At 45.7% G+C, this 23015-nt stretch overlaps 1 protein-coding gene and 1 long non-coding RNA gene across 2 annotated transcripts in view; one reads left to right on the top strand and one right to left on the bottom strand.

The window, feature by feature from the left end:
* Positions 1-23015, bottom strand: part of SPAG17 (sperm associated antigen 17) — an 80416-nt gene that overhangs the window by 37032 nt on the left and 20369 nt on the right. The window contains exons 10-25 of the mRNA XM_028712671.2: positions 21360-21451; positions 20710-20847; positions 20519-20629; positions 19380-19530; positions 17479-17709; positions 15210-15302; positions 12404-12453; positions 11302-11403; positions 10116-10270; positions 8620-8810; positions 7522-7607; positions 6726-7004; positions 4248-4359; positions 1108-1248; positions 735-848; positions 11-240 (exon numbers count right to left, since the gene is read on the bottom strand). Coding sequence (XP_028568504.2) covers positions 11-240; positions 735-848; positions 1108-1248; positions 4248-4359; positions 6726-7004; positions 7522-7607; positions 8620-8810; positions 10116-10270; positions 11302-11403; positions 12404-12453; positions 15210-15302; positions 17479-17709; positions 19380-19530; positions 20519-20629; positions 20710-20847; positions 21360-21451 — 2276 coding nt within the window. The remainder of the gene's footprint in view (positions 1-10; positions 241-734; positions 849-1107; positions 1249-4247; positions 4360-6725; positions 7005-7521; positions 7608-8619; positions 8811-10115; positions 10271-11301; positions 11404-12403; positions 12454-15209; positions 15303-17478; positions 17710-19379; positions 19531-20518; positions 20630-20709; positions 20848-21359; positions 21452-23015) is intronic.
* LOC114587860 (uncharacterized) overlaps positions 1-23015 on the top strand; it is a 96619-nt gene that overhangs the window by 3304 nt on the left and 70300 nt on the right. The gene's annotated exons all lie outside the window — the stretch shown is intronic.

Raw genomic sequence — 23015 nt, forward strand, 5'->3', positions numbered from 1 at the left:
ACAGCAACACCTTTTTCTCATCTTGCTTTGAAGAGTCATCTGGAGAGACAGTCACTGTGAGACGGGAGCTCATTTTGGCAGATGGCAAGTTTTTGCCTGATTTTTCTTTAGAAGGCTTAGTCTTTCCTGTCGTTGTAGTTGTAGTAGCAGGAGTAGAAACAGGCGAGGTAACCAAAGCGGAAGTGGGCACATTTACGGAAGGGATGGTCAAAATGGTCGCTAAATTGGGATCACTTTCTTCTGCAGGGGGACAAAATGGTTTATATGAAATAGAAGAATATCACAGACATGTAAATTTCTCGTGTATTTAGGCAAACTTGGGGGAAATATTATTTTTCAAAATGTTTGTTTAAAGACAAAAGAAGAAAGTTGAAGTACAACTGGGTACCTAAGGCCACATGGAGATGATGTGCTCTTGTTCTGCGTCACTGGTTAAAATCTGAGTTTATGGGTTAGGCCTTGGGCCAAGCTCCAAGACAGGCCACAGCTGAGGATTCAATTCTGGCGAGGTCCAAAGTGCCAGAGACACAAGGTTTTGACCCATAAAGCCTTAAATACCTCAAGGACTGCCGCGCCCCATAAGAACTGACCCAGACCCTGTGATCAACGGCTGAGGCCCTTCTTTGTGTGTCTCTTCCATCAGAGGTCCAGAGGGCGGCAGCACGAGAATTAAACAGATATGACAAAGATCTTAGAAAATGATTTGATAATTTTCTTCATTTTGCTTGTTTTACCTTCTGCTTTTCCTGATGCTCCATAGCAGCTAAAGGAGAGGTGGATTTCATTTTCTAAGGTTGCAGAAAATGATCCAAACTTGCTCACAGCTTTCAATTGACTCAATGGTTTGTCTAAAGAAGAAGTGAAAGAAGACAACACCAGTTTTTAATATTAAAATATTAAAATGAGTTGCTTTCTCTCTTTAGGTGTAGCTAAGCCTTTTTGACTCTACGGTCACATTAATCCTTGGCCAACTCCCTGGGAGAAGCAAACACTGGTTATTTCTTAGAGCTTACTCTTTCTAATTTTCTAGGGAAATTTCAGTGATATAGCACGCATCATACTTTTCACTTCATTTTATTTATACACAACTGATGCTAACACACTGACCTGGCTCTGGCTCTTGTTCACCTGGGGAGTCACCTCTTTCTTCATTAGTTTCTTTCCCTTGTTCGCATTTCTGGGGGTCTACGATATGAATGAAGAAACAGTGGTTGTCCTTTATTACCTTCACTTTGACCAAAGTTGCCCCTAGGAGAAAAGGAAAGAAAAATAGTAAACAGAATTAAAATGGGTGGCGAAGACTTGCGTTTCTGGTACCAGAGAATGAATAAGGCCAAAATGAAATAAAACAGATTGTTAGAGTATTTGCTGAACTGGTTTGCACTGGTTCCCAAGGTTAGATAGAGCTGTTTCCACATTAACGTCTCTAATTACATTTAAAATGTTAAAATGTGACTGCAAAATATTCATTCTCCAATTTTACAACAGTAAAATGTAAGCAGCATTTAAAACATAACTTTCAATCAAATGTTTTCCTTGAGACATAGAAATATATCCTTAGAACCAGGATTCTAATCAACTTAGTCCAGAGTTTTATTTTAGAATATGGTGCTCCTCATTATCAGTGAATGCTAAAGCATATGTGCTGGTCCCAGGGGGAATAAGGTACTATTACCGTAGCCCAAGATCAGTCCAGAGTCTCTAGCAGGGTAGACGATCACTAGATGAGACGCGAAGTCCGAGACAGGGAGCCGGGCGGGGTAACAGGAACGATGGTAGGGCAGAAGCAGGAATCCAGGCGAGGAACAGGCACACTGGGAGTGCAGATCAAGGACTGGGTAAAGCAGGTACTCCACAACGACGTTGCTCCCGCAACCTGGGACTGGGCTGCCTGACCTTTATCTTCTTCTAAGGCCGGGGGCGGTCCCGGCCCCCAGAAGCCCCGCCTCTCTTGGCCTTAAGGCGAGCACTCCTCCTGGGAGACACCAGTTCCCTTCGCCTCTCTGCCCTAAGCCTCTGCAGTTCAGGAGAGGCCGAAGGGTTACTGGGCCCCGGGGAAGGCTCACCTGTAGCCACTGAGTCTTCCAGCACCTCTGGGGCCAGAATGGTTTCACCTGGTGCCTGCTCTTGAGTTTCCTCAGCATCTAGGCCTTGCCCCAGTTCAGCCGGCCCTGGAGGCGGGGACTCCTGTGCCGGCTGGGACTCCTCCGGATCGCTCTCAAGACTCGGAATCCCAGGCCATCACACCATATCTCATACATTATCCTCTAAGTTTTATTGTTGTTGTTGTTGTTTAGTCGTTTAGTCGTGTCCGCCTCTTCGTGACCCCCTGGACCAGAGCACGCCAGACCCTCCTGTCTTCCGCTGCCTCCCGCAGTTTGGTCAAACTCATGCTGGTAGCTTCGAGAACACTGTCCCACCATCTCGTCCTCTGTCGTCCCCTTCTCCTTGTGCCCTCCATCTTTCCCAACATCAGGGTCTTTTCCAGGGAGACTTCTCTTCTCATGAGGTGGCCAAAGTCTTGGAGCCTCAGCTTCAGGATCTGTCCTTCCAGTGAGCACTCAGGGCTGATTTCCTTAAGAATGGAGAGGTTTGATCTTCTTGCAGTCCGTGGGACCCTCAAGAGTCTCCTCCAGCACCAGAATTCAAAAGCATCAATTCTTCGGCGATCAGCCTTCTTGATGGTCCAGCTCTCACTTCCATACATCACTACTGGGAAAACCAGAGCTTTAACTATATGGACCTTTGTTGGCAAGGTGATGTCTCTATTTTTTAAGATGCTGTCTAGGTTTGTCATTGCTTTTCTCCCAAGAAGCAGGCGTCTTTTAATTTCGTGGCTGCTGTCACCATCTGCAGTGATCATGGAGACCAAGAAAGTAAAATCTCTCACTGCCTCCGTTTCTTCCCCTTCTGTTTGCCAGGAGGTGATGGGACCAGTGGCCATGATCTTCATTTTTTTGATGTTGAGCTTATTGTGTTTATATTCCTCCTTTCTTCCAACAAACTCCAGGAGGCATACATTGCTTTCCTTCTCCCCATGTTATCCTCACAACCACCCTGTAAGGTAAAGTTAGACTAGGAGACAGCAGCTGGCTGATGCTCACCCAGTGAGTTGCATGGCTGAGTGAGATTTGAACCCTGGTCTCCCATCTCTAACACTCTAACAAATGCTGGGGTGGTGGAGGTGGCAGGGGTGGAGGAAGGGGGTGCGGTGGGGGCAGGCCGCCCTGGGTGTCACCACTGTGGGGGATGATAAAATGCTGGGCACCCAAGTGAGCCCAAGACATATGTCTCTCCTATGCCACAACAGCTGCGAGAATATTGCTAGCGAAGAATTGGAAGAAACAAGATTTACCAACTATCGAAGAATGGCAGATGAAGATGATGGACTATATGGAACTTGCCGAACTGACCGGGAGACTCCGAGACCAGAGAGAAGAGACGGCGGAAGAAGATTGGAAGAAGTTTAAGGAATATTTGAAAAGATATGTTAATATTTAAATCTTAGAATAGCTTTGGAAGTGGATATAGGCGGTAGGGTTAGAAGTAGAAGAGAGTGCATTTTATAAGTGATAAAATGTAAAGTTTTTTATGATTAAAGTAAGTGGGGGGGGCAGATGGTTAGAAATTATGATATATGTAAACTGCGGAAGATGAAGTAAAATGAAAATCAGGTAGGTGGGACTTGGGGAAGCCCACAATGTTTAGGAAAATAAGGATATGACAAGAATTTCTTTGTATTGTTTGTCCTTTCTGTTTGTGTTTTTTATTTGTGTTATAAAATGAATAATATTTTTTTTGGGGGGGGGGGGAGACATACGTCTCTCCTGGGAGTGACGCGGTGGCTTGGGCGCCCGCAGGCTCCACACTGCCCCAAACCGTCTGCCCACCGCCTCGCCCTCAGCTATAGGGCGGCTGAGTGGGAGAAGGCAGACAGACTCCTCAGAGGCCCTGTGGAGCGTCCTGCCCCAGCTGGCCCCGGCCCTGGGCGCAGGGCACATGCGCCGCCCCAGATGCCCGATCAGCTTGCTCCGCCGCTGGTTGGTAGCTGAGGGAAGATTGCTCACCAATGGCTACTCAGTGAGTTCTTGACAGAGGCAAAATTCAAATCAGGAGCTCCTGATTCATAGCTTACTCTGTTAACCACAACGCTACACTGTTATTACTTCAACAGTGAAACATCTATCAATACTGATTCTAAATGCATGTTTAGAAACCCATAGAAATGCCAAGTGCGAAAGAATCACCTTTTTCAAACGTTATCCTTTCTGCCTGGATTTGTCCTCCGTCAGTAGGGAACAGATATCGGGTAGTCCCTGCAACTTGAATGGGATTCTCAGCCATATTGTATCCAAGAAACTAGGACAGAACAGTTGCAGGAAAAGGTAGAATTAGACACAAGTTTTCAGCCAAGGAAAACTGGAATACTCTATCAGCAACACGACTCCACCGCTGTTTTGTGACTCATGAAGTGTGTGGTTTTTCCCTCTATCAATTTACTTCTTTATAACCGAAGTTATTTCAATAAAATATAAATATTTTGAAAACCCAGGAAGTGAGTGAATTCTGCCCTTTATATAGCTATCATCTATATGCCCCCCCCCTAAGAAAAAGTGGTGCAGAACAACAAGGTCCTCCCTTCCTCTGTAGCCACACATAACCAGAGAGCTTCCATACAGTGGTATTTGTTGACACTTGCATATGGCCATATTTTTTATTTTTACATTAAAAAAGACACCTTGTGGTGTTTATTAAGAGATTTCATATGCAGTGGTACCTCTGGATGTGAACGGGATCAGTTCTGGAGCCCCGTACACACCCTGAGCAGAACGCAACTGCTTCTGCGCATGACTTCATTTTGAGCGTCCATGCATGCGCGAGCACCGAAACCCAGAAGTAACCCGTTCTGTTACTTCCGGGTCGCCGCAGGACGCAACCTGAAAAGAATTAACCCGAAGCATCTTTAACCTGAGGTATGACTGTATTTGAACACTTAAAAAAAGAAGCAGTTGTTGATAGGCTGCCATGGAGAGCTGCCTAAATTCTGGGAGGTTGACAGAAACTTCTCCATGTTTTGACCCTTCTATACCAATCTCCACTTCTGGATTACAAATAAGGAGGCACTTGGGACAGCCCAGGCTCTTCTTGAGAAGCCATTTTGGGGATATGATGTGTTCAGGGCTGAGGCCTGAAGGTATTTCACAACGGGGTTGTCATCAGCACTGCACTGAAGGAAGAGGCAAATGAAGGCTAGTGAGCCAGTTTGCAACAAAAAAGAGGAAGAGCTGAGGCCACAGAGGGAGGCAAGACTTTGTTCCTGCTCACTATCTGAGGCCCTTTCTGATCTACCCAACTTTCACAAAACAGCAGGCAACGTCTGTGTTGTGCTGGGCTCCACCAGTAGCTCGTCCTCCCTGAGTTCCAGAAACCTGAGGTCTGCTGTCGGCCTACCCTATGGTATTTGTTCACCTGTGGACAACAGCCATAGATTTAAAAAATGAAACCCAAGTTTTCCATTACACCTATCGTTCTACCCGGACACTGAGGTTCAGCACCGAGGGCCTTCTGGCGGTTCCCTCACTGCGAGAAGCCAAGTTACAGGGGACCAGGCAGAGGGTCTTTTCGGTAGTGGCACCCACCCTGTGGAATGCCCTCCCATCAGATGTCAAAGAGAACAACAACTACCAGACTTTTAGAAGACATCTGAAGGCAGCCCTGTTTAGGGAAGCTTTTAATGTTTGATGTATTACAGTATTTTAATATTTTTTTGGAAGTCGCCCAGAGTGGCTGGGGAAGCCCAGCCAGATGGGCAGAGTATAAATAATAAATTATTATTATTACTATTATTATTATTACACCTTATTTTCACAAAGTAAAGGTAAAGGGACCCCTGACCATTAGGTCCAGTCATGACCGACTCTGGGGTTGCGGTGCTCATCTCACTTTACTGGCCAAGGGAGCCGGTGTACATCTTCCGGGTCATGTGGCCAGCATGACTAAGCCGCTTCTGGTGAACCAGAGCAGTGCACGGAAACGCCATTTACCTTCCTGCCCTAGCGGTACCTATTTATCTACTTGCACTTTGACGTTCTTTCGAACTGCTAGGTTGGCAGGAGCAGGGACCGAGCAACAGGAGCTCACCCCGTCACGGGGATTCGAACCACCAACCTTCTGATCAGCAAGTCCTAGGCTCTGTGGTTTAACCCACAGCGCCACCCGCGTCCCTTATTTTCACAAAACAGCTGGTTAAAAATGTATGTGTTCTGCCTGGCCCCACCAGCAACCCACTGTTAGAGCAGAATCTAAGGTGCAGGTGAATGAACAATTGGAAGCGAAGTGATGGCCTTGAGGGGCAGAAAGGCAGTGGGATGCTCCTCCGTGGTCCACACCCACTGCGATTTCGCCATGGCGAGGAGCCACCCCTGCAAAAAAGGCACTGTTTGCATGTGCTTTCATTTGCACTCATACGGGCTGAAGCCCACATCAAAAGTGGTCTGGGAAAGAAGGCGTTAATCGGTCATTAAAAAGATGCAAAGTATGTCAGAACTGGGGTTGATGCGTATATCACTAAAAGAAGCACCCCATGGAACGTATTAAATGCACACTGAGGAATGGTAAAATTTGCTTCAGGCACAATTTGCCTCTGCAGAAAAGCTCAAGCTTGAGACAAGATATACAGGCACCCTATGAAAAAAGGCAATATCTTCCTAATAGGAGTAACACACCTCATATTCTTTCACGGGTGGCTGCGGAGGGTTAATTTGTTTACTTTGCCTGGCCAGCTTTGCCTGATCTTCAGTGTCTGGTGATTTAGCCGACTCTGGTGATCTGGACGGCGATTTTTTTTCTTTGTTCGTTTTCTTTTTGGATGCCTTTCCTTCATCGGAGGCTGCTTGCTCCTTGCTCTGGCCTTTTTTCTTGCCAGGTTTCTCCTTCTTCTCGGCTTTTTTTAATTCTTTCAACCGCTCTTCCTCTAACAGCCGCTCCTGCTCTTCCTTCCAAGCCTGTCCAAACAATTAAGACTTCAGGGCCTAAATGAACATGATGGTCTTCACTTTGCAGCGCATGGAAAACTTTTCGTTTCAACCTTTTTTTTGAGTCACTATTGGATTACTTTTAGTTTAACCCACCTTCCCTCCTCTTTAAAAACGTCAATATTTTAAGTAATTTCAATATATTATTTAAAGCCCTGTAATTATCTGTTTCCAAAACTTTTCAATACAAACTGAAAGTGTGTGTGTGCAGCTTATACAAAAAACAAAAAAATCATTACTATTATCACTCTGCAGCTTCTGCTCTTGCCATAAGTATGTTTTATTTATTTAAGCATTTATTTAATTTGTATACTGCCCTTCACCCGAAGATCTCAGGGCGGTTCACAGCAAAAATATACAAGATAAAAACACAACATGAATAATAAAAACAGGAACAAAAACAAAACACCCTCAGGTGTATAAAAACACTTGGAACATATGGAATTATTTTGGGATTAGGCTTTTCTTTTTTCTTTTTTATTGTTACCTTGAGAGAGTCATCTCTGACAAAAATGTTTTTTTCTTTCTCAACTGCAGGTTCTGGAGAAACGTCGACTTTACTTTTGGTAGGAGCTTTGAGAATTGAGATAAAGATAAAGCATCTTCAAAAGTATGTTGCAACAGCAGCCACCAACTACCAAGAAAGATTCGTTAAAAGAGCGATAGAACGAATGCAACGCCAAAGCTTAAAAAGTAGAGCTCAAATTCCCATATTTGGCACAAGCAATCTGGCTATTACTCTATCTCTTTCCATCATCTCATATGCTCCCTTATACTCTGAAAAAAATCATTTAAAGGAACGTCAATTTTAACTTGGCAACATTTATTTGTAAGCTACATTAAAGCATGGAGATCACGGAACAAATTTCCTTGAGCTGTAAAAGAAAAATGTCTTCTTTCTTAATAATGAGCTCGTGTGCAAGCCCTGGTAGGAGTCAATAAAGGGAGACCCCCAAGATGCAGAAATAACAGCAAGAAACGTATCAGTCACATGCTATGGGCAAAAGACACTTCATATCACCATCCACCGCATACTGCAACTACACGCTCACAAATCACACAGCAACCCCTCTCTCATACTCCAATCTCACTAGCTATGAGGTTTGAAAAAAGGACTTTAGCCATTTTAGAACCAAATTTGGAGGGGATGGGTGAGTTTCTTGGAGAGTGGAGCTGGGGATGGAATGGTTAACCCTCCCCCACCAGTTACAATATCCAAGTCAACCATTGTCTCCAAACAATTAGGCTTGGAGAAAACCCTTCTATTGCAAGCAAACAAAGGTTTATTCCCAAGCCTAATTGCAGCAAGAGGGGTTATCCTTTCCCATCCCTAAGCTGTGGCCCTTCTGAAAATGATCGCCCCTTGCTGCAGGTAGGCTTGAACAAAGCCTTCTATGGCACCCAAAACAAGGCCTTTGGGTGGGCAATTCCCTAACACAGGTAAATGGAGCTGGCTTATATAATTTGCTGCAAGGGATTGCAAGTTGTTTTCTGAATAAGAACATGGCTAAGGCTGCAGTCTTATTACACATGCTTACCTGGCCCACTGAACTTACCTCTGAGTAGGCATATGTAGTCAACTTACTTTTGGACTTCTTCTGCGCAGCACCCTTTTTGCCAGTAGGTGGGGACTTGACTTCAACAGGTGCTTTTTCTGCTAACTCTTTAGCTAACCTAAGAGCTTCCAGTTCTTTTGCCATTTTTTCTTCCTGATATTTTACTTCTTCTCTTACTATCCATTCATCTATGGAAGCAGCCACCAATTCCAGGTAATTCCTGGGAAAAAGAATTTCTACTATTATCGATAAGAAAACACAGCGATCAAGAATCTTTGCCTTCTCATATGAAAGAATTAAAACCCTTAAATAGTTTATATTGCATTTTATGTTTAAAAATATTTCTGCATTATTAAAAAATGTGGATTATTAAAAAAAAAACAAGTACGCAAATCAGATCTGCACAACAGCTGATGAAATGGTTCACCTCTGGAAACTGCTGGCTGCTATGGGGTGACAGAAAGGGAACTTGCATGCTTGACTTTTTGGAGTTTCAGTCAGCACTGTGCAAGTGTGCAACTGCTTACTAGCTAGATGTGTGCTGTATGTAAACATGAGATGCTAGCATAGGCAATGGCAGCTGGTCAGCCATGCATCTGCACAGGGCAGACTGAGCTATCCTCTTCCTTCCTCACTTGTCCACCATTGCTTTCGGTTAAGGACATTAATTCTCACTCTTAAGAGCACAAAGCCCCAAATGCTGCAACCTTTCCACATCAGGGAGTTGCTTCTGTTCCTTGATCATTTGGGTTGCCCCATACTGAATGTTTTCCAACTCTACAATATCCTTTTTCTGAGGTGTGAAGGGACACGGGTGGCGCTGTGGGTTAAACGACAGAGCCTAGGACTTGCCGATCAGAAGGTTGGTGGTTCGAATCCCCGCAATGACGGGGTGAGCTCCCGTTGCTCAGTCCCAGCTCTTGCCAACCTAGCAGTCTGAAAGCACATCCAAGTGCAAGTAGATAAATAGGTACCGGTCTGGCGGGAAGGTAAATGGTGTTTCCATGCGCTGCTCTGGTTCGCCAGAAGCGGCTTAGTCCTGCTGGCCACATGACCCGGAAGCTGTACGCCGGCTCCCTCGGCCAATAAAGCGAGATGAGCGCCGCAACCCCAGAGTCGGTCACGACTGGACCTAATGGTCAGGGGTCCCTTTACCTTTTAAGCAGAACAATACTGTGATCCAAGAGTAGTCACACCATATAATGGCTTTATGGCATTGGCAACTTTATTTTCAATCCCTTTCCTCATGTTCCTTAATGTGGAATTTGCCCTTTTCACAGCTGCCACCCACTGGGTCAGCATATTCATCAAACTCTGCACTATGCTTCATTCCAGGTCCCTCAGCACCTATTCCATATATTCAAAATGAAGTGTTTGGGGTGGGGTTTTTGCAGCAATGTGCACCCATTTACACTTGCTTGCACTTGCCATTCTCATCACGAATCACCATCATCTCCTTTTCATGCTGTATTCCATACCTATGGCTTCTGGGCTATTTGGAGGCATTGCCTGAAGAACCTCTCACCTGAACCCAACGTCAGAATGCAACGCAACATTCCAGGACTCTTCAAACTGGCAACGTTGGTTCATCGGATTATGAAGGACTATCAGCAAGGAGTTATCTTGAGTGTGATAATAGGAATCAATGCATTTGTAATGCTGGATTGCGTTGTGAAGAACCTGAGAACAAAAGGAAAGCATAACTCAACTTTTGTAAGTGACTGGCAATGGGGAAAGGGGCATTCGGGGGAACAGTTTTAACATAAAAAACATATTTATAGCATATTTAACGTAGCGTTTTTTGTAACTAATACTAGACATTGATTGCCCAGATGGTGACCACCATCAGGAAAGGGACAAGGAAAGTGCAATCTTGTTGCTTTTGCTTGTAGCAGCTTTCAATACCATTGAGCAATTTATCCTCCTGCACAGTTTCCATGGCTTGGTGGGAAGGTGTTGCTGTGGCTATTATTGATTTCATTTATTGAATTTGTTAGTTGTTTTATCTTGCCCAGGGCGACCTGGAGGTTCCATTCCTACCTACAGGGTTCAGTTCAGAAAATACTGTTGGAAGATTACATGTCTACCCACTAGCAGTTGTGCCACAGGGCACGATTCTTATTTCCAATGTTGTTTAATATCTCTATAAAGGCATTGGAGCTGGCATTAGGAGATTTAGGGTCCAGTGTCATTAACACGCTGATGACACCAGCTCTATCTTAGTTAATATACAGGCTCCGTGACAGGTTGATTGCGTCACGTGTACGCAAATATATTTTATTTCAGAAGAGCTATGATGGAATAGTAACTCCCCCTCTGCCCGTAAAAAGGTGCCCAGCAAGTTCTTCATATGTAAATAAAAGAAGGAACATCTCTTTTATTAAGTCCTGTGTGACCTATCAAGGGAAAGGACACTCATAGAAGTGAAGGTGGGCACAGTAAATGACACCTCCACTCTTCCCAACAAGCAATACCTATGATGGTATCCAAGATAAAACAGAATACAAAGACAGTTTCCCCTGCTTTGGTGACAGGCGTGCAATTAAGATTTAAAAGGGTGGCTAAATGGAAATGGTTAAGAAACGTCACTCATCAGCTCTGCATCTGAAGCAGGGGTATAGAAATGAAATGCTCGATATCCTTTTCTGTCGTCGTTTCTCCCCCCCCCCCCCCACACACACATATCATGAAGAAAAAGCAACTAAAAATACCTGGAAGAGAAGGTGTGGTTGAAAATGTTCTGCAAAACTCCAGTCTTTCAAACACCGCTGCTGGGTCTCCTGTATGGCAACTAACTCTGTATCTGAATGTATCTAAAGAAACACCAAGAGGTATAAAACAATCACATATAACGAAGGGCACAGAGCAGGGGTTTAAGCAGTGGTTGGGTGTCCATCTGTCATGCATGATCCAGTTGAGATTGTACTAGATAATTCTCAGAGGTCCTTTCCAACTCTACAGTTCTAAGATTCTAACTTTTTTTTTTTTTGGCTTGGGAGTCACAAAACTAATTTTTAATTTGGTAAATGGGAAGACTTGGACAGGCACTTCCAGATAAGCATCAACACCCATCCCGACACAAACTATTATAGAGATTCTCTCTCAAATAATCTATCTGAGTAAGTTTGGCATGGATCTGTTCAGATAAAGGAGAAAGCTGCCACTAAGAATGGAAGCGGGAATGGAATGTGTCACCTGCCTCTCCTTTCAATAAAAAAACTCAATACAGAAGTAAAAAAGTGGGAGGGATGGGGGACGGACACCAATATGTGAGACCAGAAAGAACTAACAGAATTAATTTGTTCCCCAAAATGCGTACTAATAGGATTTATTACAGCTCAATCTATTTTGGAACACAGGTTTTTTCTTCAAGAGCAATCTTGAACTTTCAAATTATATAAAGCAATGGAAACAGCTTCAACAAATACTAGCTGACCGCAACCCCAGAGTTGTTCGCGACTGGACTTAGTTAAGGGGTCAGGGGTCCTTTACCTTTACCTTTAAGTGTAGAGAACTGCCCATACTGAAAGGAGACAGAATCGCAGGCAACACAGAATGATAATGGGTAAGAATTTTTAACTGGTTATGATTTTAGAGTACAACAACGTGGCATTAGAAGTTCCTATTCTACTTTTATTAGTGTACATATAATCTTTAAGAGGAAAGGTTTTGAATCACCAAAGAGCATCCATCTGTTATATATACATTTGAAGTTAAAAACGCACCGAAAATTCTCAGCTACCATAATTCACATGTACAGACTCCACTTTCATATCATACTGTAAATCACATTTCAACCACAGTATTTCTTACCTTATTTTCAAGAGAAGCGTTGAGATCACTCTTACATTCAGCAACCCGATCTGAAAAATAAAGCTAAATAGATGGATGGATGGATAAGAGATGCATACACTAACACACCCACAGACATATTTTATCTTTTCATCTGGTTCTTTGGCTGTTCCTGTTGCTTAAATGCTGGTGGCACAATCTCCATCCTGCTCTACCCTGATAAACGGTCTCTACGTTTTTCAGAGCACCGGCTTGCCTCTTTCTCACAACATTCCTCTCTCTTAATAATAATCATAGAATCATAGAGTTGGAAGAGACCCCAAGGGCCATCGAGTCCAACCCCCTGCCAAGCAGGAAACACCATCAGAGCACTCCTGACATATGGTTGTCAAGCCTCTGCTTAAAGACCTCCAAAGAAGGAGACTCCACCACACTCCTTGGCAGCAAATTCCACTGTCAAACAGCTCTTACTGTCAGGAAGTTCTTCCTAATGTTTAGGTGGAATCTTCTTTCTTGTAGTTTGGATCCATTGCTCTGTGTCCGCTTCTCTGGAGCAGCAGAAAACAACCTTTCTCCCTCCTCTATGTGACATCCTTTTATATATTTGAACATGGCTATCATATCACCCCTTAACCTCCTCTTCTCCAGGCTAAACATGCCCAGCTCTGTTTACAGTGGTACCCCGCAAGACGAACGCCTCGCAAGACGGAAAACCCGCTAGACGAAAGGGTTTTCCGTTTGCGAGTTGCTTCGCAAGACGATTTTCCCTATGGGCTTGCTTCGCAAGACGAAAGCCCATAGGGAAATCTCCGGGACAGCGGGGAAGCGCAGCGTGTCTTCCCCACTGTCCTCGGACCTCCTCCCGCCGCCCGCCATCGGAACGAAGCTCCGATGCCGGGCGGGGGGGCGGGAACGCGTTCTCCCGCCGCCCGCCATCGGAACGAAGCTCCGATGCCGGGCGGGGGGGGGGCGGGGACACCTCCTCCCGCCACCCGCCATCGGAACGAAGCTCCGATGCCGGGCGGGGGGGGGGGGCGGGAAAGCCTCCTCCCGCCGCCCGCCATCGGAACGAAGCTCCGATGCCAGGCGGGGGGGCGGGGACACCTCCTCCCGCCGCCCGCCATCGGAACAAAGCTCCGATGCCGGACGGGGGGCGGGAACGCGTTCTCCCGCCGCCCGCCATCGGAACGAAGCTCCGATGCCGGGCGGGGGGGCGGGGACACCTCCTCCCGCCGCCCGCCATCGGAACGAAGCTCCGATGCCGGGCGGGGGGGGCGGGGACACCTTCTCCCGCCGCCCGGCTTCGGATGGCTTTCCTGAAGACTTGGGGTGGGAGGAGGGTTTTCCTTCCCACCGCCAACATTCAGAATGCTGTTCTGAATGTTGGCGGTGGGGAGGAAAAACCCTCCTCCCACGCAAGCCCCGGGAACAGAGGGAAAGCGCTGCGCGCCTTCCCCTCTGTTCCTGTACCTGTCCTGAAGGCTTGCGGTGGGGAGAAAAGCCCTTCTCCACACCGCCAGCCTGGCAAGCGGTTTCCCTAGGAACGCATTAATTTATTTTCAATGCATTCCTATGGGAAACCGTGCTTCGCAAGACGAAAAACTCGCAAGAAGAATAAACTTGCGGAACGAATTAATTTCGTCTTGCAAGGCACCACTGTATTATAAGGATTTTCCACGAAAATCCTTGGGTCAGCAAGTGCATGAACCAGGAGCGAGGGTGTGCTTCTTTATGGTGCAATCCCATTCAAAAGAAATCAATGGACTTTACTCCCAGTATATAGAATTGTAGCCTTAATTCTTTTTCTCCTTAATCTGAAATGGACAATCCTTGTGTCTTCGTGTTTCACATACACACATACTCTTTAACAACGAATGAGAAGCGAGGGTGCACCTCTGGCCAATGTGACTGGCAGAGCCTGTGTGATGCCACAGCCAATTGGCTCATGTAGCGTTCCCCCTGTTTAGCTCTGACACCTAAGCTGTGCTGTGTGCAAGGATTGCACCTAGCTTTTTCCGGTAGGAAGACTGGACCCGGGACCACCTGTTTATGAGCTCTGCTGCACTACACGGCTTGCATTCTTATTGCAGATTTTTTGCATAGCTAAGTTTGTGTACTGGCAGCTACACTCTACTGATGGGAGTGCATAGGAGCCTGACTGTGCAATAGTCTAGCATAAACTAGCTGCTGGTTCTGCCTGTTGGGATATGAGTGCTCAGCAGCTGCAAACTAGCAGCTCATTGTTTACATCATGTGATTCCTCTGATGTTTCTGAGCGTGAGACAGGATGTTCAACGCTCTTCTCAGGGTTGTGTTCTCAGTGTAACTTGAGACCTTCCTGTTGTTGCTGTAAAGGGGGAGTCAGTGAGTTGTACGGAGGTTTCTGAGAGAGCAGACATGTTTTGTACAGTGTACAGTCCGGGAATAAAGTAGAATGAGTCAGACTACTTCCAGACTGTTTTCTTTCTCCTGCTGACATGCAAGGGGGAAGGGAGTGTGCATCTCTCAAGAGGGAGGTGTCGCTTATTTCAGATCTTCCTGGACTGACCGAAGACCAGCCAGGGGCAGATCACTGGCAACACGCCATTTCCCAACACTGCCGTTTCCCAACACTGCCAGCCCGCTGGATTGCCTTGTGATTCTTTAAGGAACCTAACTGACTTTCAGGGATAAGCTTTGCTTAGCTGTTGGTATTCTCTGTAGATAGTTTGCTAATATGAGTGTATTTTGGCAGACTGATCACCGATGAGAAAAATAAGTGCTTTGTTTTAACACCAAAGTGAAGACAGAGGGAAAGGGAAAGAGGCTCTTTCCAAATAAAGCATACCTGAATTGTAAAGTCCTGATGGTCTCTTAATACCGTTGTCAAATGAAAAAGAGAAAAATTGTCGACTACGAAAAGCACTGTCAGTGAAAAACCCTATGAACAGGAGGTGCAAATCAGAAAAATTCCGAAGTCAGAATGGGAGTTCCCTAATCTCCAGTTTAAGTTTCAACATTCAAAGTGGCAGCACAGAAACAAAGTGGGAAAAGCAGACTGGCCTCCTGTGGACTCTGGCAGTGGCACGTGGTCTGTGAATAGTGCAGTTGCTCATCTGCAACATGGCCTGAGGGCAAGTGGACTGTGGAGAGGGACTGACCTCTGAAAAATGTTAAATATGGACCATGACTTCACTGTGAAGGAGAATGAAGGCATGTCGAATAACTTTGAAACTTTTCGGCTCTGAAGGAATATCGTAAATAGACTAAAAATGGTAAGAGCAAAAGAGAATACTGTGACCTAAACAGTACTAGAAGACTCGGGTTTCTGACAGCATCAGGACAATTCCCTAGGTATGTTTACTTGGAAGAACCTTCAACAGTGCTTATTCCTTAGTACTTGTGTTTAGGACTGTAGCCATCTCCAAACATATACAACATTAACAAGCTCAGTATAAATTCCTTTAACAGCTGTTGTTGGCATCTGTCTATTTTGGGAGACAAGGGAGGACTACACCTTTGGGAGTAAAGTCAAACCACTGGAGAGTTACGGTGCCTGCTGTGCCTATAGAGACCAATATGGGAGAGACATGTTTCATTGCAGGTGGGGCAGATGAAGGCACTAGTAGAGGTGTACCATGGTGTTTTCTCTCTGTGTGTTCTTAAGTACAATACTTGCATTCTTTAGTACTGTACAGTGGTACCTCGGGTTAAGTACTTAATTCGTTCTGGAGGTCCATTCTTAACCTGAAACTGTTCTTAACCTGAAGCTCCACTTTAGCTAATGGGGCCTCCTGCTGCTGCCATGCCGCCGGAGCACGATTTCTGTTCTCATCCTGAAGCAAAGTTCTTAACCTGAAGCACTATTTCTGGGTTAGCGGAGTCTGTAACCTGAAGCGTATGTAACCCGAGGTACCCCTGTAATCTGTTTTATGACCTCAGCATTCTCCCATCCTACTCTGTGGCAAATATAGATCAGGCCCTAGCAGTCAAACTTTTTCTTCCTTATTCTAACTGCCCTGCCTTTAAATCCTCTTCCAACTCTGCCTCTTAGCCCTCATCATCCCTGCTTAGCTAGGATACTTCCATCTCTTTCATCCTTTGGCTAACAACACTTGGCTTTCTCCTATCTCTAGCTCTTCTTTTGGGTTTTTCAAAAGAACCACTTTCTCTGTGATCTGTGCAAAATGTGTCTGCAGAGCCGTCTTGGAGATGCCACACGTCACCATTGCAGAGCAGAAGTCTGAGAACAGGGGCTTCAGCAATTTTGCTTTGGGCGTGGACCAAGGCAAACACTGGCCATGCTGGAAAATGTATCTCTTGGCCAAGATGACTTACAAAGCATTCTCTAAAATCCCTTTTTGAACTTGTCCCTTTACTGCCCTTTGTTGCAGCAGCAAATGTACCGTATTTTTCGCCCTATAGGACACACTTTTTCCCCTCCAAAAATGAAGGGAAAATGTGTGTGCGTCCTATGGGGCGAATGCAGGCTTTCGCTGAAGTCTGGAGAGCGAGGGGGGTCGGTGCGCACCGACCCCTCTCACTCTCCAGGCTTCAGGAGAGCCCCACCGCCAGCCCCACAAGCTCGGGGGACAGCGGGGAGGTGCAGCGCGCCATCCCGCTGTCTCCCAACGTGGTTTGGAGGCTGACGGCGGGGAGACGCGTGCTTCTCCCCGCCGCCAGCTCCGCAAGCTCGGGGGACAGCGCAGAGGCACAGCGCGCCCAGGCTTAGCTTCGCGCAGCTCTCCGCAAGCCATGGGAGCCCGGCACTGGGCTCCCACGCTTGCGGAGAGCTGCATGTTCTGGGGTCAGGGGAAGCTTGGGCTTCCCCAGCCCCGTGCCTGGGGGGGAAATAATTTCCCCCCCTTTATTCCCCCCCCCCAAAAAATAGGTGCGTCCTGTGGGCCGGTGCGTCCTATAGGGCTAAAAATACGGTATATACATCTTTCAGTAAGAGGTCTAGCAATAACACGCACCGTTTTAATACATGGTTGTGAATTTTTCTTGATTTTACTGTTTTATCTTTCATAAACAGCTTTGAGGTGTGTGTTTTTAAACAATCAAGTCATATATAAATTTCATTTAATAAATAAAAAAAATTATGATAACCTCCGTACCTGATTTGGTCAGATACTCTTCCTGTGATATTTTTAGGTCCATCAATTCTTGTCTCAGTTGTCTGGCAAACTCAGCAGGATTATCCCATGGGATGTAAGAAATCTCATCACCACCGCCAAGCATTCTGCCACAGCCTTCTAGCTGTCCAGAGTCATCTACCTTTGTCAGCCTCAGACTTTCAAATGTAAACACTTTAAAAGCTCGCTCTATTTCAGCCCAGTTCATGTGTTCTGTAGGAAGATCAAGGCACAGAAAGTAAACTCAGCGACGTCAGCAAAGTGTGTCCCATGATGAGATATTTTTCCTACGGGCACTGGTCACTTTTCATTGATATACAGGAATCCCTCCCACTTGCGCATGATCGACTCATGCACATACGTGTGTATGTGCGGTGCCAGGAAATAGTAACTTAATTCATACCAGGAAATGGAGGGAGAGAGCTGGTGTCAGGGGCTGGATTGAGGAGGAATGGTAGGAGGGCTCCCCCCCTCCATTGTCCTGAACCTTCCCAAGGGCAGGAGGACAGTATTGATTTAGAACAGTGGTTTGCAGAGGGGCATAGTCCAGAGGGGGAAAGCTGGGAAATACTAGGTGAGGAACAGCTAAAAGAGGAAACGCCAGGAGAGAGACAGCTGGCAGATTCAGTGTCCTTGGAAAGAATCCCTAACCCCTCTTCGCCTAAGACTAGATGGGCTTTGAGAGCGCTAGAACAGAAAGTGTAGCGGCAACAAGCTCAGACTACCAGATGTAGGAGTGACATAGATTAATGGGGACGGAGGGGGTGAACCTTAACTGGGAGCAACACCATTTCTAGAGAGATATGCATTCCCCCAAAGCCTGACAACTGGAGGGTCCTCGTGGCTCGTGAGGAGACCCATCCTAGAGCTCAAAGAGGACTTCAGTAAGGGCAGGGAAGGGACTGGAGGCGCAGCAATGCTTTCTTTAGGCTGCTCAGCCTCCCTGCCTAACACCTGACACGTGGGGTAGCACAGCAGCAGCATAGAGCTGGGCGATACCTGGTTTTCAACATTGTGATAGATCAGCAGCTGAATAGCCCAATGTACTGATATATCACGATGTCTGAAATTGCCCAGCCCTAGCACTCCTGCTCACCTCTCAGCTGATCAAGGCAATTTGAACTGGCGATACATCGTGGCTTCCTGGCTGCCGCCAGCACAGCTCAGGCAGGCAGGCAGGAATGAGGTGCCGGCAGTGGCTGGGGAGCCGCAATGTACTGCCAGCTCAAAAAGTCTGAAACTGGTATCGCGGTTTGAAGGCCATATCAGTTTCAGACAATTAATCGCAATATCGCCCAGCTCTACAGCTGCAGCCACTTTTCCACACATTGTCCAGGAGCCCAAGAGCTTCAAGTCCAGTTGTGGATCTTTTTTAGTACAGTATTTTTGATCTGGGTTGCAGAGAGAGTGGCAGAGCGGGCATTTAAAGGGTGTTTAGAGGGTGCTCCCCACTTATGTGATTTCCACTTATGCATGCGGGGCACTGGAACGTAACCCCTGGATAGGTAGAGAGTTGCTTGTACAGTACTATACTACCTATTTTTAAAAATACAATGTATGGCTTACAGCCCAGACTTACGGATTGGGGAAAGGGTTCAGGAACAGGATGAGCAGTGACTTGCACTGCAAAAGGTGAAGCATAATCCCTTAGTGCCTGGCAACCGGAGCAGAATTAAAGACAATTCTACCCTACTGACCAGGAAACCTCTCTTATTACCATTTACAGTTCACACTTGTACCAGCCTCTTCAGGCCAAGGGAGGCCTATAATATATTAAACAAGGTGTGAAGGGACTCAAACCTTTACCTGGTCCTATAAAAATACCTTATAACAACCTTTTTGGACTTTGGGGGAAGCTGTTTACAGTAAAGGAAGCATGTTACCGCTAGTGCAATAGTGCATAAGCTCGTGGATGCTGGCAAGGCGCCTGGTATTGGTTTCAGGAGGCGGAAGAGGGAATTTAAGAAGATCCATCAAAGGCAGTTTGCACATCATTTCATCTTCAACCTTGGCTGGGTCTAAACCACCCTGCATCTGAAGAGAAAAAAGAAACAAATATTAACCGGTGTTAATGCCCTATATATCCTACATAAAAATATTCCTGAACTTGAAAATTTAACTGAAAACTGGCACTTAGATTCAGCTTGGATACCGAGATCCAACTCTGAGGGCTTTCTGGCAGTTCCCTCACTGTGATAAGTGAAATTACAGAGAAGCAGTCAAAGGGTCTTCTTAGTAGTTGCACCCACCCTGTGAAACAGCCTCCCATCAAGTTTCAAGGAAATAAACTATCTGACTTTTAGAAGACATCTGAAGACATCCCTGTATAGGGAAGTTTTTAATATTTGATGTCCTACTGTGTGGAAGCCACCCAGAGTGGCTGGGGGAACCCAGTCAGATGGGCAGGGTATAAATATATTATTGGTGGTGCTGTGGTCTAAACCACTGAGCCTCTTGGGTTTGGCAATTGGAAGGTCAGTGGTTCAAATCCGCACAAAACTCCTGTTGCTCTGTCCCAGCTCCTGCCAACCTAGCAGTTCTAAAGCACGCCAGTGCAAACAGATAAATAGGTACTGCTGTGAAGGGAAGGTAAATGGCATTCCGTGAGCTCTGGTTTCTGTCACTGTGTTCCATTGTGCCAGAAGCGGTTTTGTCATGCTGGCCATATGGCCCGGAAAACTGTCTGCGGACAAACGTCAGCTCCCTCAGCCTGAAGCGAGATGAGTGCCGCAACCCCATAGTTGCCTTTGACTGGACCTAACCGTCCAGGGGTCCTTTTCTTTTTTTTACCTATTATTATTATTATTATTATTATTATTATTATTATTATGCAATGAGTGTGAAGTTAGTTCCAGCCTCTGAAGTCCTTTGGGTCCTAGCAAATTTATAGAAAAATGTTCCTACTTGCTATTTCCCCCTCATTGTTCAAAGTGTCATTATTTATGCATTTAATGCTACTGATGAAAGAAAGAAAAGAAAAGAAAAGAAAAGAAAAGAAAGACTAAACTGCACCACATTCTACCTTTAGGAAGTACAATCTCTGGGACAGGGTATCATGGTAGTTCAGTATAAGAGGCCACTTCTGATCCGTGGTCTTTTCTTTATTTTCAGGATAAAAGGAGTTGTAAAGATTCTGTTAATGAAAGTAAAAAACACAAATTTAAAATATCTATATTTCCAAACAACAAAATAGTAATACTTGGCAATACAAACCTTTTTCTCACTCTCAGGAAGGGCAAGAGAAGGCAGGATCGAAACCATGTGACTTGCAATGGTATGATCCAGCCCATCTTCACGAGGCTCTGGAACCACCAAGCTTGGTGGTGTAAGATTCTGTTCTGATGCAACAACCTAGCAAAAGAAAACATAAATAGGATAACTCCGTGGCTGTCATGGATGGTATGAGCATCAGGATAGTCAGAATACCAGCAGAATCCCAAATCTGTCCATTATCAGGAACAGGGAATACTGGGACCCACCCAGCCTAGGATGGAGTCACTATAAATAATAATAACAACAATAACAATAAGAATTTATTAATTCTACCCCACCCATCTGGCTGGGTTTTCTCAGTCACTCTGAGTGGCTTTCAACAGAACATTAAAAACAGAATAAAACTTCAAACATTAAAAGCTTCACTAAACAGGGCTGCCTTCAGATGTCTTCAACAACTATGAAAACTGTTCACTGAGAACTGGGACAGTTATAACTGAGAAAGATCCAGTCCTGTTACTAGTAAAGCAGTTCTCTCCCCATAAGGTCACTTCCCCATGGATACCCTTTGAAGGACTTTTAGCTGCATACAAAAATCTTTTTTTAAAAAAATGACAACTATTCTTGAATATACTGAAGACTGTGCTTACCTGTTGCAACATGCAATCCAGTATCAAGGCAACAGAAACAATCTCATCAGGGACTGGGTTCAGGAGGTCATTATAATACCTCATGTCTACATCTGTAATCGAAAAGTAATGTTGTCCTTTCTTCGTATATAATAGTCTGTCATCACACTGAAATTTGTGTGGTCACCAACAGATGGTGCTAGCATCGCAAAGTGCCATATGAACTGCAGTGTATTGACAATCTAGGGTGGGGTTTTCCCGAGAACCAAAGAAACTTGAGACCAGCAGACCCAGCTCTGAGCAGTACGCAGGCAAGTCCCTGGCCTAGTTCGACCCCACTGACCCTCCGTTCTCATCTCTGCTCAAAGATGGGCCTGCTATTGGTAAAACCTATCTGGTGTTTCGCAACTTCCTGACTAGCTGCAGGACCTTAGCCAGACCTAGCAGAGTAAACGCAGAATCCACGGAAGCAATTGGCGACTTGGCTGCAGACAGGATAGACAAAGCAGGAACCAGGAACTTGTAGTTAGGTGTTTATTATATACAGTGGACTATTTATAGGAACAGAACATGGATCATTTGCTAGCTCTCTCTGATACGACTCACAACTCCTACACTGACACAGAACCTCTGAACACTGAACTGGAATACATTCCAGTTAGTAGGCCATTAATTATCATTCCCTTGAGAGAGGGAGCGGTTTCCATGTCTCTGTTATCACCAGGCAGACTTACTCCTTCAGACTGCCTTCTGGCTAACTGCCAAAACTTAATTGACTCTGTGTGAGTAGCTGCACATACAGTTTCCCAACACCTGCTGGGCTTGGGTTTTCTCGGCCTACCAGAACACCTCAAACTCTTGTATTTGGGCATGGGCCTCCTGGGCTGTGGAAGGAGGAAGAATCAGCGACAGTGTTGCTTCATCCTTAGTAGTCGCTGCCATGCCCTCACCATTTCCTCACAGTGGCTGTGGCCTGGAAAAGTCCCCAGAGGAGGCTGGCAGCTCCAGAGTCCATTGCTTCAGCAGGAGGAAAATTCAGGAATTCCCCCCAAGCTATTGCAGAGATTGGCATAACTGCTTATGGCATCAGCAACAGCACATATGCGGGTGAGGAAGGAGGAGACTGCTTGGGGTTGGAGAACAGAGATGAGAAGGGGGCAACGAAGAGCTACAAAATCACCATGTGGATGTTCCATGTGGAAGGGGAAACTTGGAAGGGAGGCGGTTTGAAAAAGGAGGGCGAAGGCGAAAAGGGGAGGTGCAAATGGGGTTGGAAAATAGTGGTGGCTTTAGAAATGGGGAGGTTAAAAGGAAGGTTAGTAATTGCATTGGGTAGGGAGATCTAACCGGTTAAATGGGAGTCTATGTGCAAGGAGGAGTTGCAAAAAAGGGAAGGAGTGGTAGCTTCAGAATTGATGGGGAAGGTAAAAAGTAGTTGCAATGTATGGGAGGAGGAAGATCATCTCATCTGTCCTCCCAGTTGAACGACGTGGCCCAGGGAGAGAGGGAAAAATAGTGGAAGTGAACAACTGGCTTCGCAAATGGTGCAAACAGGAACGGTTTGGATTCTTAGATCACGGAATGCAGTTTCTTGAAGATGGACTTCTGGCAAGCGATGGGCTGCACCTCACAACGGTTGGGAGGAATGTTTTTGCAAAAAATCTCAGAAACCTCATC

The sequence above is a fragment of the Podarcis muralis genome, chromosome 17 (genome assembly GCF_964188315.1).
Source record: "Podarcis muralis chromosome 17, rPodMur119.hap1.1, whole genome shotgun sequence".
Lineage (NCBI taxonomy): Eukaryota > Metazoa > Chordata > Lepidosauria > Squamata > Lacertidae > Podarcis > Podarcis muralis.